This window comes from Serinus canaria, chromosome 15 (genome assembly GCF_022539315.1).
Source record: "Serinus canaria isolate serCan28SL12 chromosome 15, serCan2020, whole genome shotgun sequence".
Classification (NCBI taxonomy): domain Eukaryota; kingdom Metazoa; phylum Chordata; class Aves; order Passeriformes; family Fringillidae; genus Serinus; species Serinus canaria.
In genome coordinates this window covers 10,299,823-10,315,797 of record NC_066329.1, presented here as the reverse complement: position 1 = coordinate 10,315,797, position 15,975 = coordinate 10,299,823, and the positions used below count along the sequence as shown (strand labels likewise).

Below are 15,975 nucleotides of genomic sequence, written 5' to 3'. Positions count from 1 at the left end.
CCCCTATTTTGTCCGTCCCTTCCCAGAATTATTTCCCTTTCTCTCTTCCCCTTGACCCCATCTGTCACCATCTCAGGAATCCTGTCACCTCTCAAGGAGCTTTTCCCAAAGAGCTCATGAGCAAGCAGGTACGTCCCTTCAAATCTGCACCTCTGTGTTTATGGATTCCAGAGGATGTAAAGCAAAAGGGTTGCAACACCTCAGTATGTGTGGAAAAAAGGGGATCCAGAGGAAAACTGATTCTTCTTTCTCAACCCAATTTCACCCTCAGTTCCCTCAGACCTTGCCCTGAGCCCGTTCAGAGGCACAAAGTGTCAGAGGCAGCTGTACCTGGATGTTCAGCAAAGGACGTGCTGCTGAGACAAATCATGTTAATGAGAGAGAGGTGGTGATAAATGTTAAATAGTTTTAGTGGATGATTGCTGTGGGGATTCCCATTGCAAGTGTCTGCTTTTCATGGAACAGTGACTGTGCACAGCTGAACAGAGATAGGGCTCTATGCATTTATTTACCTGTTTGATCAGATTAAATTATTTAACATATTAGTGCATTAGAACAAATGTGCTATGCTATTGCATGAAAAGCTTATTCAGAGCTGGAGTAAAACGAGATCTACCACCAGTGCTTTATATCCTATTAAATCTTGGGAAAAACCACATTTTTTCCATGTAATGGATGACCACTCAACATAGTACCCATGCAAAGCACTTTTGTAGCACTGATTCAGCAGTGTGAGCACTCACACCATTGTGTAGCTTGTTTTTGAGTCCAGTTCAGTTGACACAGGGTTCAGGTAAGTTCAAACAAGAAGTAATTTAGAGATCTGTGTGATAGCTCTGTGCACTGTTTGGTAGGACACCCCTACTATTCATTGTGCTGGAGAGCAGAAGAGTCTCCAGGCTTGGTTTATGCTAGAAATAGATATTATTTGCCTCTGTGCAGCAGTAATTTTTGATCAGGGAGAGTGTGCAGAGCTGCTTTCAAAAATTTTTATGAGGGAGAAGCTTCATGGGCATCTGGTTTTTTTGGTCAAGACGTGACAGAGAGAACAACGGCTGCAGACAGACCCTGATCCTCCCGTGGGAGCCCTGGGAGGAGTCAGAAGAGAGGGAATGCTGAGACTGGAAGATTTTATGGCAGGTGGGACATGGCAGCAGAGTTCTGGCAGGGGAGATAAGCCAGGCTCCCGAAGGTTCCTCAGAGCAAGGGAAAAACTCCTGGGGTTGGATTAGTCACAACATTTCATGGGGAGACAGCCACGGGTGTTATTGTTGTTGTTTTGTTCCCAGAGTGGGAGTTTGACATTATTTTCATTCATCCACACGTGAAAGGAACAGAGGGAGAGAAACACAAAGTGTGTGTGCATTTTAGTGGGAGTACCAAAAAATCATTCCGTCTTTAGATCTTGTGGTACTATCATGGTGCTAGTTGAGTATCTTCCACAAAATCAACACACAGAGCAGAGCTGGGAGTCAAGTGGGATGTTCCCTTCACAAGCAAGGTGAAGGACATCAGCAGAAGGGGTTTGCGGTGTTTCCTAGAGGTTTGGATGTACTTGTTCTCCAGAGGGATGTTTCACAGGCTGGGTCACCCAGGCTGCAAATGCTTTGTCTACAGCTCTTTCCAAGGCCTCCTGGGCTGCTTTATCCCAGAGGAATGTGGCTGCCACAGCAAATCGCAGATGGAGAATCCGTGTTTGATGTGGCTGTGGATTCAATCCTCCGCCTTGGGATGCAAGCCAAGGCCTTTTACAGAAATTAGGAGCTGACTCAGAGCCAGGAGAGGCTCTGGAAGCTTCCACAGCAGGTGAGGCACTGAATGAAGTGTGTGGCCGCATTATTCCCTGGCAGGGGCTGTGCTTTGTCCTTTGTCTGGGGGCTGGGGACAGTTTATCCCAGGAAGGATCCTGATCCATGTGGGTTCCTGTGGGAAGTAACCTGAGCTGCCTCCAGTGAAAACAGCCCCCCTTGGCTCTGACCTGCACATTGTGCAGCCTTCCCAAGCTGAACAGAAGGGATATTCACCATTTTATAGTTATTGATTTGCTTATTTGAAGTTCTTCTGAATTCTATTGACTTGACAATTCCAAGGTAAAAAGCAGTTATTGAATGAAAACAACGGAATAAAACTGAGATATGTACCCTGTCCTGCCTCACTGCAGGTAAATAACATAATTACTGCTAAATGTTATTTCCTAAATTATTTGAAGTGCCTGCCATTCAGGAATTAAGAGTGTGTTGTACAATCTATAAATTACATGGAATGCTGATGTGGCTTTCTACATGGGATTTTCAGCACTGGGGCTGGACTGGATGCAGCAAACCCCATGCAGTTCGCCTGGAATCTGCTGCAGAAGGTGTTGTGTAATGGAATGAAAAAAAGACAGTATTTGTGTTCTGCCTGTCACCAGCAAATGTCAGCTTCAGTGTGCAGTCAGAGGGGTACAGCAGCAACTACAAAGAAGTCTTGGACTACTTTATGGGATGACTTAAAAAATAGACCAGAATAACTTTGTGACACAGATCATCAAGCTGAAGGAATAAAACCCTCAACTTGTAAATAGGCTCCTACAGAAAACCACTATTTTGCTTCCATTATTTTGCAATTTTTTTCCCATTATTTTGGAGCAGATGTTGAGTGTTCTTTGATCTGCTGTGGTTGCCTCTGCCTCTGGTGGCAGAATTTTGGAGATCAGCTCCTTCCTGTGCAGGTCTCCTGTGTCCTTGTGCTTCTCTGGACATCGCAGATACTGAGATTTAGCAGAAGATGCTCATGGGCTGGGGCAAAAATTCACTCCTGCAAATGGAAATTCCCTATTCCTGCTTGGAATTTGCCTATTATATAATGGGATTTAAAGCAGCATTGTCTCACCCTTCAGTTTAATTTTACATTAACAGCTATTATGTGTGGAGAGAACTCTTTTAATCCCAAGGCTTTGCTGTGTATCTTTCTGTTCATTTAGAAATGACACTTTCAGTGACCATTGTGGCTCTAAGAAATGTGTGAAAAAGAAAAACAAGCTGCTATTTTTATGTGGTCTGCACTAACCAGATTTACAGACCCTGAATCCTGGCTCCTCTGCCTGGTACTTGTTATTTAGGGAGCCCAAATGCCATCATTAATAAGGCCACTACCCAAGGAATACTGGCATTTCTTGGCACATTATCTGGGATTAAAAAATACAGTTTCTCCAAGTAAAACGTAGAAAGGACTGAAGTAGAAAAAAAAATCAGTGTTTGGCAGAGGAGAAGGAAGAAAATAGACAGTGAAATAAAATAATTCCAAACCTCAGAAATGTATTTTAATTGCAAATGGAAATATTCACATTTTTCTCATTTAGAAGAGCAGTAATTGCTGAAGATTGCACGGTGGGCTTGAGGGAGGAAGAACAAATAGATATTTTTGTTAAAATGAGTAAGGGTTATAGGAAACAAGAGCATGAATCACTACCTTGCAAACATGGCCTTACTTAAATTGGACAGGAAACAAATGTAAATTATGGAATCAGAGAGTCTGGGAATCCTGGAATGGTTTGGGTTAGAAGGGACCTCAAAGCCCATCCCATTCCACCCCTGCCATGGGCAGGGACACCTTCCACCATCCCAGGTGGCTCCAAGCCCTGTCCAACCTGGCCTTGGACACTTCCAGGGATGGGGCAGCCACAGCTGCTCTGATCAGTCTCTTCCACTGTTGAATTGTCTTTACCTTTAGGGAGTTTCCTAATCCATTACTAGTGCAATTTAACCCTTTCCATTTCCTTTTCCAGCTGTTGCAGACACAGAGAACAGTTTATTTTCTCCCTCTCCTGTTGTCTTCACCCATGAGGGCTGTGAGCAGAGTTCCTCCCCACCATCTCTGCACTAAATCATCCCTGTCCTTTCAAACTTAGAAAGTTGGAAGCCTGGTCTTTTCTTTGGGATCTCCTGCTCCTTTGAGGTGCTGCCATTTAACAGTGCTCTCCCAAATTTCAGGTCTCATTTTCTTACTCAAGTAACCTTTTCTGGAAGTACCTAAATGCTGCCTATCAGTGAGGAAGAGTAGCTGGGAGCTGAGCAGATCCCTGAGTGGTTGTCCTGAATTTTTGAATCTTGAATGTCTCAGAAGACTCATTATTACTATCCAAAAATAGGTAGGTTTAAATACAGCTATTCTGTGCTGTTTTAAAATTCAACCTTTCTGAAAACTGGTGCAGTAACACAAGGGATAAATAAATGGAAAAAGAAGAATCTTGTACAATATTCTGCTCAATATTGTAAACATATAAACGTGACAAGGTGGCATCTCTGGCTTCATATTTACCCCATATTTTACTTAAAGTTTTATTTAAAACCCTTGGAAAGAATGTGTCATAAGCTGGTTTTCTCTTAGCCTATCAAGAAATATTTTGAGTGTCCATGTTTGTATTTCAGGAATTTCCCCTAATTTCCCAAGTGAGTTGGTTGAAATACTGATCCTGCAATCCCTGTGTTTGAGGGATTCCCTCAGACAGGGATTGGTTCAAACACAGGGGAAGTTCATGTTACCTCACCTTGAACAAGAGCTGTAATGGCCAAATCCCAGAACTGATATCCCTGGAAAAGTTCTGTCTCCCCACCCAGACAGCTCCATGCACACATTGGTCAAAGCTGGGATCTGGGCAGAGCTTCACACAATATTTATGAACAATGTTCAGTCCTAATCAGAATAAAAAGCTGAAATATTGACATTTGCAATGTAACATTCCAGGAGGAAAAATACATACTGGGACAGTTTCCTTGTCCAGGGCCAGCTTGGAGAGGGCTTGGAGAAACCTGGGATAGTGGAGAGTCTGAACCAACAGGACACCAAAGCAAAGAGGGAAAACAGGATTTTAAATGAGGATTTTAAAAGAGGTGGTTCTTGAACTGTCATCATCTCTGTCTTTTACTTGCAATTCCTAAATCAGATCCAAGAGTGTGAATTCCTAATTAGCAGGTTTGCACTGGCATTGCAGCACTACCAACCCCTTTTCCTGGCAAAGGAAGGCAGGGCAGTGAATCCCTGGCCTGAGCAAATGTTAGTCTGTGCTGATTTTCTCTTCAGTGGTGACAGGCATTCAAAACAAAGCTAAAACTGAAAGCCACTAATTGAGAGCTGAAGGCAAGCTGTGCAAAGTGGAATAAGTGGAATGGTTTTCCTCTGGGAAGAACAATTTTGCTCTCTGTGTGGTGCTGTCTTGCAGCTGTAAGTGCCCCCATCTCCAAAGGTGCTCTTCCCATGGAGCCTTCCTCCCTTTCCTTTCTTTCTTGCAGCATTTCTCTTGTTCTTTGCAGTGTCTCTTTCCTCTATTTCCAGACAAGAATCTGCTTTTAAAACAAGAGTAATAACTATTATACAATAAAGTCCCAGGGAGTGAACAAGTTGACAGGATATAAATATGAGGGAAACAAACAGAAGAGGCTGGAGATGTGTGCTATGGTTTGGGATGCTGCTGATTTATGTGAGAGGTGCAGTCCTCTTATGCTCTCTATCACTCACCTATTTTCCCCTATTTTCATTCCAGCCAGATGGCACAAACCAGGAAAGGCCAAATAATTCATCATTCCACATTTAGGCTGGACTGGCCCCTGGGTGAAGCCCGGGTGGTTGAAAATCTTTTCATGCTGCTACAGGAGAGTTTCTTTCTTTGTGGTGTGGTAGAGGTGAGTTTGTGGTGCTGCAGTGGAATGTCCTGTGCTTATAAAATCCTGGTCCTCACAGGGAATGGGAATTGTTTTATAAACTTCGCTTTATGCTTAACAACAGCACAGTGCTTCTTTAAAAAGAACATCACAAGGATCCTACAGAGAACCAGAAAGAACTAAACTTCAACTAAAATAACCCCACAAACAATCCATTAATCAACAGAAGAACCAGAGCAGTGCTGTCAATCACCCAAAGCCACCAGCATCACCCCTTTCACGAGATTCTCATTTCCCAGACAGGTGACATCAGCCCAGCCCTCCTCCTGCAGCACAGGGACCACATTTTGTGTGCTGGGCTCCATTCTGTTATCATGTGGCTCTTGATTGGGCCTGACAAACACATCAAAAAGCCATTTTTTAGACTTGATTATCCAGTCTGCCCAGGCTTGGGGTGGTGGCAATTGAATGACATGAAAAGTTGAAGCTCAGGATGACAGGATGGGAAGAGTGATAGAAATTCTAATGAGAATTATAAATCCCCAGGAGCAGCTGCACTGCCTGGCTCACACTGGGACACCCTTCTCAGGCACTTGTGAAATCAGCACTTATTTCAAGGGAGCCCAAACCACACAATTTGTGCTGCTATTTGGATTATTTTAATTCTGTTTTTTATTCAAGCTGTCAGGCAGTTTGGGGATTAATGGGTTGTCTGTGTTAGAAGGCAGTTACAGAAAGATGTGAGACATTGCCTTGATGAAGTTCTGTTTAATTACAAAGCAGGCAAGTCTTTCCTGGAGTGCTGGATTAAATAAACCACACATTTTTATGCTTAGTGCTTTGACCAAAGCCAGGATTTGAACAAAAAAACCCCAACCCTCTTGAAATTTCTCTTGCATCAGCAGCCTCAAAAGGCAGTTTTCCTTTCTCTCATGCATGTTTGGCTTTTTCTCTTCCACAAACACAAAGCTCCAGGTTTTCAGTGGTCTTTTTGCACCTTGTCAGGCCCCAGGGAAGCCAGGTGGGTGCTGTTCAGTGCACAGGAACTCTGCCATGGTCCTCTCCTCTGAGCAGGAGTTACTTTCAGTCCCCTGATTCCACAGGGACATTTGTTCAGGTTTTTTGTGTTTTCTTGAAGGAAGAATTCTGGTTCCTCACCAATTTCTATGAAATTGCACAAAAGAGATTTTCCTTTCAGCTCAGCAGGACACTCTCAGCAGAAATTTGAATGGTGCCATCATTTTGAGGGTGCTTCACTCTTTTTAGGGCCCTATTCTGAAAAATGCACTTCCTCCCTTGTGAACCAAGGGCTGCTTTTGTACATTTTTATCTTGGCTTTTTTTCCTCTTGTCCAAATGGCCATTTTGAACACTAGGCACATGTACAGCACATGGTGATACTTGAAAGCCTTAATTTTAAAAGTTACATCCTAAGGCATCTGTCAGGCCAGTGGAAAACCTCTACATCCATTAGGCCTGACAAAATAGATGAAGATGAAACTGCTTCTGGTTTAAACTTTATTTTCTCCATGAGATTTAAGGGCATTCCTTGGGTTGGCTCTCTGCATCCTACAGACTTGTTCCAATGGATTGGAGAAATCATTTTACCTTTGTGTGGTTTCTTGGTGTTCTCATGGCAGTTTTTGACCTGTGCTGGGTGTCACAAGGCCAAAGTGCTCAGCAGATGTAAAATGTGAGAAGCTGGTTATGATCATCATTAAAACCAATCTGCAGGCAAAGTACCAGGAACTGCTCATTGGGCAACTGAAGAAACACCCAGTGGCTCCAGAGTTTCTGAATCTTTGAGCTCTTCTGCCCTGTACAAATAAAACAGCCTAAATTCTGCAAAAAATGACATTAAAACTGATAAATAGGAATATGAGAACATTTATTCTTTGTGCTACCTGTGCCAGTCTTCAACACAGCACAACTTTTGTACTTTTTAGTCTGAAATGTTGATATGATCTCATAGGAGATGATCAGATTAATGGATCAGGTTCCCTCTCAGTGTCAGCCAAGCAGAGACTGCTTATTCTTTTATGTACTTCAGAAAATGGAAACAATTTTTCCATTTTCTGAAGTTAAAACACTTCTTAAGACCAGACATGAGAAAGTATTTCTGCTTTCTGCAGTATGTGAGCACAGACCTCTCTGAAAATAAGTGACTTGCTCAGGATCACACAGAAAATCAATATTGCTGAGGAAAAACCATTGAATTTCTTTCATCTCAAGTCCTATTTTGACTACTGTGCTTCCTCTCTCCTCATCACTATTACAACTAATAAGTGTTTATGTCTGATGGAGTGTGGACCATGCTTAGGTCAGAGAAGCTGCTGGCTCTGTGTGCAATCCATCATTCAAAGTCATTTCCTCTGAGATAAACACTGAAATAATGGGGAAAAATAAAGTGAGCAAAAAAAAAGCCAGCCGGCTGCCAAAAATGGGGGTTTTGACTGATAGCTGGGAGAGGGTTAAGACTGCTCTGATCCAAACACCCCAAACAACAAACAAATAATTAAAAAGTAACTAAATAAAGATGAATATCCTGGCTGCTGCATGGCACCCATGTCAAATTCCACATGCAACCACCCCAGCCCCACCCTCTGCAGTGACTCAGGCACTGCCGGACTTCGCTCAACCAGTGGCATCCAGAGCAAAACATAACAAGGATTATTATGAATAAGATCCTTATAAAAATAAGGATTTAATTGCTCTAATTGCTTAAGCAATGAGTTGTCAAGTGCTCAGTGCAGACTGCAATGTAGGAGAACTGGAGAAATCCAATTAACAGGTGAATAGTGGCTGGGAACCTCAGTTCCTCTTCCCAAACCAGGACAGGAGCAAGGCTCTTTATGGTGTATCCACAGGATTGGCATTTGCTTGATTATTTATTGAGCTTGTGGAGACATCCATACTGAATTTATTGGCAACAGTTCTGAACTCTGAGGAAAGGGAGGGCAGGGATCAGGTGGAAATAGGCTGGGAGAAAAGTGGTTCAGCCTCTCCTTCATGACAAGGCACATCCTACAGCACAGATGAACTGAGCAGCCAGCCCCTAGACATCTGGGAATTTGGCAAATTTTCCTCACCACTTGGCCCAAAAGGTGTGGGAGTCCCATAAAAGCAACTTCACACTCCAGCCAGAGCATCCTCTCTTAATTAAGGTTACATGCAAGAGTGTCACAGCTGAAATGCCACAGGTAACTGTCCTCTACAAACCTGGCACTGGAAAGCACTTTGTCTTTGTCTTGCAGATCAGCCTCAGTTTCTCCTGAGGATCCTGGTCCCAGCAGGATTCTCATTCCAGAGGCAAAGGCAGTGGCTGCTCCCTGAGCCCACTGCCCTCTGTGGCAGCTGGACAGAGCCTCACTGGGCTGGAGCTGCAGCCACCAGGCCACTGCACAGCTGACAGGTAAAAATTGGTGCCTGGAGATAACAAGGCATCACATCTTATTATCAATTCCCTGGGAAAGCCAACATCCCTCTCTCTTTCCTCTCCAAAGGATGCTTTATTATAATTACATATCACTTTATTAGGCAGCTGAAGCAAAGAGCACATTTGATGCTAATGAAGTGCTGCTGTGGTTGAGGCTGTCACTATTTTTGGAGCTGCACATCTCCAGCACTTTTCATTGGGTGATGGAGGCTTTGGATGTCTCTGGCTTCTTCTGTGGGGGCTGCCCAGGAAAAAGCAGTGACTCAGCGAGCCCAGCTGCAGAACTGTTCACATGGAATGGGAAATGCTGGGGACAGCCAGAACACACACAAAGGCTCTTTATGTGCTGCAAGTTTGTGCTCAGGTAGGGGCCAGCATTATCTGGATTTAAAAAATCCCTCTGTGCTGGTCACCTGCACAGGCCTCGTTTTTCCTGTTTTCCATCCCTCACCCTGCAGTTTTTCAAAGAAGGCAGATTGCACAGAATTTAGGGGAAATATTTGGGAGGTTGGAGACAGACACATTACAGCTGATCACTGGCTGCCTCTCCTTTTGGAGTAGGAGGGGTTTGCCATCTCCATTTCCTGCAGCAAAGCCTGAGGAGCTGCTCAGCCTCGGGAAGGCAGGATTTGGTGTTCCAATTTCTCCTGTTCCCACATCTCTTGGTGTGACACTGGCATCCAGCTGGGCCAGTGACTCAGCTCAGCCATTGACAGGAGCAGAGATTCCTCCCGCCCTTCCTCCCCACCTTGCAGGGCGTGTTACTGTCACCACCTCATCACACAGGTGACAGGAACAGGGCAATGGCAGCACTGCTCCAGACCAGCAGCTGTTGATAACCAACTCCCATTTCCAAATCACTTCCTGACAGCACACTGGCAGACAAAGCCTCCCCTCCCAGCAAATAAGGTTAATGGTTCTTCCAGGTGTCTCCTGATCCACAAAGCAGGAATGTGTCAGGGAAACCAGGAATTCCAGAGAACACCATAGGATCTCCACACCCAACTGGTTTTGGGGCTGTTTTGTTACTGCAACTTCCCCACTCCCCCAGGGAAGGGAATGACTGGAGCATTAATATGTCCTGCAGTTTTCCCTCAAGAGCACAAGGGTGTGACTGAATTTACAATAACATGTGCTCACACGAACTCTTCTGATTCTCCTTGCTGGATGGGGATTTCCCCATTTTGTTGTTCCCACACACAATTTTTAATTTAAATGAACTTTCTAAGCATATTTGGTTAAGGCTTTTCTTAGACCTACCTTAGGAGGAGCAGGGAGATGTCTACAACCCTTCTGTATCTTTTGGGACCTGATTTACATCAACAGGCCATTCCCAGAATTGTAGGAAAAACTCCCTTTAACTTAAAAACCTCTGACTAATCCCATTATGCAGCAAAGCACACACAGGACAAGATGGAACCAATAACAGACAAACTTCCAACATCAGAAAATAAAGAACAGGGCAGAACACAGCACTGAGCAAGAGACTCCTCGCAGCCAGGCCAGGAACTGGGCACAGGGCACAGCCAGCTCACTGCCTCCCTCTGCTGAGCCTCACTGACACTTCAGAGAGAATTCCAGGCTGCTTTGGCTTGGAAGGGACCTTACAGTTCATCCTGTCCCCAACCCCTGTCACTTGCACCATCCCAGGGTGCTCCAAGACCCGTCCAACCTGGCCTTGGACACTTTCAGGGATCCAGGGAGAGCCACAGGGATCCTCTGGGCTCCCTGTGCCAGGGCCTCAGCACCCTCACAGGTAACAATTCCTTCCCAGTATCCCATCTAACCCTGACTCTGGCAGAGGAAAACCATTCCCAATGTCCTGTCACTCCAGGCCTTTTCCCAAATGCCTTTCCAGCTCTCCTGGAGCTTCTCTGAACACTGCAAAAGGCTTCAAGGTCTCCCTGGAGTCCCTCATCCTGCATCCCTTCTGCAGGATGACACCCCTCAGCCTCAGCTCTCCCAGCCTGGCAATTTGCAACAGGAAGATGGTGGAAGTGCCCAGTGCTTTCACTTCAGACACTTTAACACCCACCAGCACCAGACTGCAACCCTTTGGTGCAAACCAAGTATTCCAGAGGTGTCCAAGTTCTTTCACTGCCTCTGGAGCACTCCAAGCCAAATTCCTCTTTCCCACTAAACATGGCTTCCACCTCGGGGAGGGCTGCATTGCTCTCTTTCTCATCCTGTTTTCATGGAGCTTGGATGAATTTGTTGAAATCTCTATTTCTCATCAAGTCTAACCCTGCTGGCTACCTCAGCTCAGAATTACTGGGCAGACAGATGGTGCAGTTACATAAACCTGGAATCCTGCAGAAGTCTGGCTAAGGAAGAGCTCCAGAGTGCCAGACTTGGTGAACTGTACATCCCTGCTTTGTGTAAGAGCATTGATTTCTGCTGCGTTAAACACAGCACTAACCTTCTCCACTCACTTTCAGACACTTCTATTCTGCTAAACTGTGGAGCATTCCCAGCATTTCCACTTCAAAATCAAAGCATAGCTCCTGAAATACCTCTAAGAAGTTATTTATTAGCTGAAGTTCAGCACAGATGTATTTTGTCTTGATTTTATCCTGCACTGTGTCCAGCATTAGCTACTATTCCCAAAGCAAAATCTGTTCAGGATCCCTTCCCCGCTCGTTCAGAGTTAAGAAAACTGAATTTCCATTTATGTTAAATAGTAAAAGAAATCCAACAACCACCAAAAAACTACAACAGCCGAAATTCCTACACCCCAAACGTCTCCAAGTTCTGGTCACTACCTGCAGCCCCTCAGAGCAACAAGCACCGCCAGAGCCGTGCAACACCTGCTGTTGCACACTGCAATGAACACACCACAAATCCTTGCTTTTTTTTCCTTGGAGTTTAATGTGGTGCTTGCAGAAGGTTCAGAACACCAATTTGTGAGGATAAACTCCATTTGAGAGAGAGAATGTGGAGCGCAGGTACCCCCGGAGCTGAGGCACCTTCTTGATCCGTGCCAGGATCTGGGAATCCACGGCCTTCTGGTCTGTCTTACGCTGCTCCGTCAGCTCATATTTCTGCAAAGCACAGAGAACAACATTAAATCCTGGGAGCAACTGGGATCCTTTAGAGAGAGGAAATTCAGGGCAAACCCCGAGTTTTGGGATTTTAAAGAAATCTTTCCCCCATTTGTTCTTGATAACGGGAAGGTGGTGGAGCACTGAAGCGTTCCTTGGAGCCAACACAATGGTCAAAAGGACATTTAACTGGAATTTCTTGGTCAAAAAAGACTCTTAACTAGAATAATAACTCCTTCTCCTCTGAGAAAAACCCCCAAATTTAAAAGGGGGGCTACCTCATTTTAATGGCATCACCTCACTTTATTAATGACCACTTAATATCACCTTTTTTTTTTTCCTGCTAATTCCCCCTTTCCAGCCCAACCTGGAGCATCAAGAAAGAAGGAACCACCCTGTCCCTTACTTCTTTCTCAGTGTCAAAGATCTCTCCTTCCTGGTGCTTGGGCTTCCTCAGCCTCTTCTTCTTGAAGTAGGAATCCGTGAGATGCTTGGGAATTTTCACCCCAGTGAGATCCACCTTTGTGGATGTGGCAATAACAAATTTCTGGTGGGCCCTGCGCAGAGGCACACGGTTGACAGCCAGGGGGCCTGAAGGCAGAGAAGACAAGAGAGAACACGATCAGCTTTTCTGCGGAAAACCACTGCCTTGAAGCTGAATTTTTGTAGTCAATGTGATGACCAGCTCCTTCAGAGATGCTGACAGCTAAAATCTCAACAGTCAAAGCCCCCTAGAAATACAAAAATCTCCTTTCTGAGCTCTTCCAGGTAGTTAGATCCTGAAGCATAATTATCTTCCCTCCACCTCCCTGCAAAGTCACAAATGGCACAATCTTTAAGGTTGGAAAAGATCCCCAAGATCATCAAGTCCAACTTTTAACAGATCACCACCTTGTCAACTACAGCAGAGCACTGAGTGCCACATCCAGCTGTTCCTTGGACACCCCCAGGAGTGGTGACTCCACCACAAAATGTGATCCCCCACTGATGTGCCAAACCAAAGACATGCAGATCCATTGTGCTACTGACCCCAGAGACAAACTTGAACTTAAAAGACCCAAAGAACCCCCAGAACAAATATACCATGTTTAAATAAATTTTTTACCTGTAACAAGCAGAAGGCCAGTATCAAGCTGCTTCAGGAACACAACACGCTGTAAAGAAATCAGATGGGACATCAATCCTCAGGTCCCAGTGCTCCCATACCACAGCCAAACTGGGATTGTGCCTCTGTTACTGGTACAAGCACTGACAGTGCTCCAGGTGTGGGTCAGCTGTGCCACCTGAGGAGCTGCCACCTTGTGATCCAAGCTCCAGCACTTCCAGGTGCTTCCTCTCCAGCCAAGTGTGACTCTTCATGAGCTTTTTCTCTCAAGGCTGAGCAAAGCCAATTACTCCAGTTTTACTCTTCCCCCATCTCACAGGATGGCAACAGCCATCCCAGCACCCAAATCCTTTGTGTGAGTTACAGACAGGAACTGGATAAACACCACAAGGACTCTGTAACTTCACACAGTCAGAGCCATTCCCCAGTTGTGTTTTGTTCCTTCTGATCAAGGTTTCCTTCTCTGACAGCATTCTTTATGGAACCATGAACATCAAAAACAGAGAATTCAAGAAAATAAAGTATACCAGTTGTGCTGGTGACCATCCTGAGGATGAAGAACCCAATGTAATAATCCATTATACCCTGATAATTAGATTAAGAATCAAACTCTAATTTTTCCTTTGCAGTAACTGTTGTAAGTAAAGTTTTGTCTTTGTAGGAGCAACAACAGAAACAGGCACTGCCTTTCTCTGCAGCTAAACTCTCTGCATTGTGTCCAAGCAACAGGCTGAGCCTGTTTTACTTCCAGCTCTGCTCAGAACAATCCTAATTTACAAACATTTCACCTTTACCTCCCCTAAAGGCTGGACAAGGAAAACACCCAGACACAAGTCACAGATTTACACCCAGCAGGGTCAGGCAGTATCAGGTGGGAGATTCAGGGTGTCTGAAAGGCTGCCAGACCCCTGGGAGCAGGAGCAGCACCCACCTTGCCGCGGTGCCGGCCGGTGAGCAGGATCAGCACCGTGCCGGGGGTGATGGACGCCCGCAGGCGCCGCTTGTGCTCGCAGAAGGGCTTCTTGCCATGGCTCAGCAGCTTCCGGGGAACGTCCTCCGTGGGGTAGTACCTGGGCTGGGAACACAGGACAAACACCTTGTACCACCTGTGTGTCTCACAGCACAGCAACTCCTCAAAAAGGGTCTCCCTGTTTCCCTGAAGTTCAGCTTTCTAAAGGGGTTCTGCTGCAGATGGACTTGGGAACACACAATGAGTATTCTGGGATATTTAGTATCTCCAGCTCTGTATTTGTGTGTGCTTCCACCTCAGCACAGCAACACACGGGACAGAGAATTCCCACCTGAATTCCCACCACCTCCCACGAACGCAGGGTCTGTACTCACAGAAAGCACAGCACAGGCTGAGGCCCCTACATCACCCCAAGCACGAGGCTCACCACCCAGCCTAAAGCCCCCTGCAGCAAACCACGAGCATCCCAGTGCTTTTCCATACCATCTTCCGGATTTTAACCACCCGGCTGCCTCCATTCTTATCTCCACCCACTGGCTTAGTGATGGTGGCACGGGGCATCTCCTTCTTCTTCTTCTCTATCTGTGTGCAAAGAACAAGGAAAACTCAGCACATTACAAACCAAAGGCACCATGATAAATGCGATTATCCCCCCCGCAATGCTCACCACCCTACCTTTGTCTCTGGGGCCGTGTACTTGCGCTTGTAGAGGGCTTTCCTGGCGTACATGGCTGAGCGGGAATACCTCCCGATGCCTCGGGCCAGGACGGGGTTGCGGCTGGCATGGTACTTCTTCACCCTCTTCTTCTTGTCCCCTGCTGCTTTCTGGCTTGGCTTCTGCTCCGCCGGCTTCTTCTCCCCTGCCTTCTTCTTGGCCGGCTTCTTCTCAGCTGGCTTCTTCTCCGGCGCCTTCTCGCCCGCCATCTGCGACCACGGACAGCAGGGTTTAGGGCTCGTTACAAAGCGCAGAAAATAAAAATACAACAAACCATCCTTCACACCTTTCTAGTAGCTGTCAGCCACCTCCTCCGGGCGTAGCTGACTTAGCCCTGTTCCCTGTGCGCCTCTACGCAACTTAAGCTGCTCCTGCACGCTGGTTACAACAGCTCCAACACTCATCTAAGGACTCCTCGGTGGGAAGCCCGAGGACACGCAAACGCATCCCGAGCCTGCAGCCGCCTCTGTCCCGGCTCGGGACTGCCCCGGCACCGCTGAGCTGCCGGGCCCTGCCCCAGCGTCCAGCCCCAACCCAGCTCCCGGGAGGCTCCGGCGCGGCCTCCGCATCCTGCTGCGGCCTGGCCCGCTCGGACCGGGACATTGCTGCTCCTCCCCACCCCCGCGCCCATCCGGGCCCCTCCGCCGCTCCCCGAGGCTGCCGAGCCGCGCCTGTGACCGCAGCAGGGCCGCCGGCGGGCGGATGGCGGCGGATGGAGCGCGGTGGGCCCGAAGCCGATGGCGGCAGCTCCGCCATCCTCACCTTCCGGGGGAGCAAAAGGGACTCACATCCGGGTGCGCGGGCTAAGGACAGCGCGGCGTCTGACGTCAGCGCGCCGCGCGGAGGAGCATGGGACTCGTAGTCCGGGACGGTCCGGGCTGCCCGGGGCAGCCCCGGGTCACCGGCGAGGGGGACACCAGACCCCGCGCCCGCTCCGGGGGCTGCGGGACCCCCAGCCCGGACAGCGGCCCCGCCGCGTCACCGCCGCTTAACCCGCGTCCGCTCGGATCTCGGCCGGCTCCGCGCCCTGCCCCGCACGCGGGCGAGGCTCCGGTGCCACCGCGCTCCGG

The 15,975-nt window shown here is 47.0% G+C and overlaps 1 protein-coding gene across 1 annotated transcript; it reads right to left on the bottom strand.

The window, feature by feature from the left end:
* Positions 1 to 11,584: 11,584 nt before the first annotated feature.
* Positions 11,585 to 15,820, bottom strand: RPL6 (ribosomal protein L6). Its single transcript, XM_009092417.4, has 7 exons — positions 15,668 to 15,820; positions 14,866 to 15,114; positions 14,674 to 14,772; positions 14,152 to 14,295; positions 13,221 to 13,269; positions 12,522 to 12,706; positions 11,585 to 12,115 (listed from the first exon to the last, which is right to left on the bottom strand). The coding sequence occupies exons 2-7, from the start codon at positions 15,112 to 15,114 to the stop codon at positions 11,963 to 11,965; spliced, it is 879 nt and encodes a 292-aa protein (XP_009090665.2). The 5' UTR covers positions 15,668 to 15,820; the 3' UTR covers positions 11,585 to 11,962.
* Between the last annotated feature and the right edge of the window lie 155 nt (positions 15,821 to 15,975).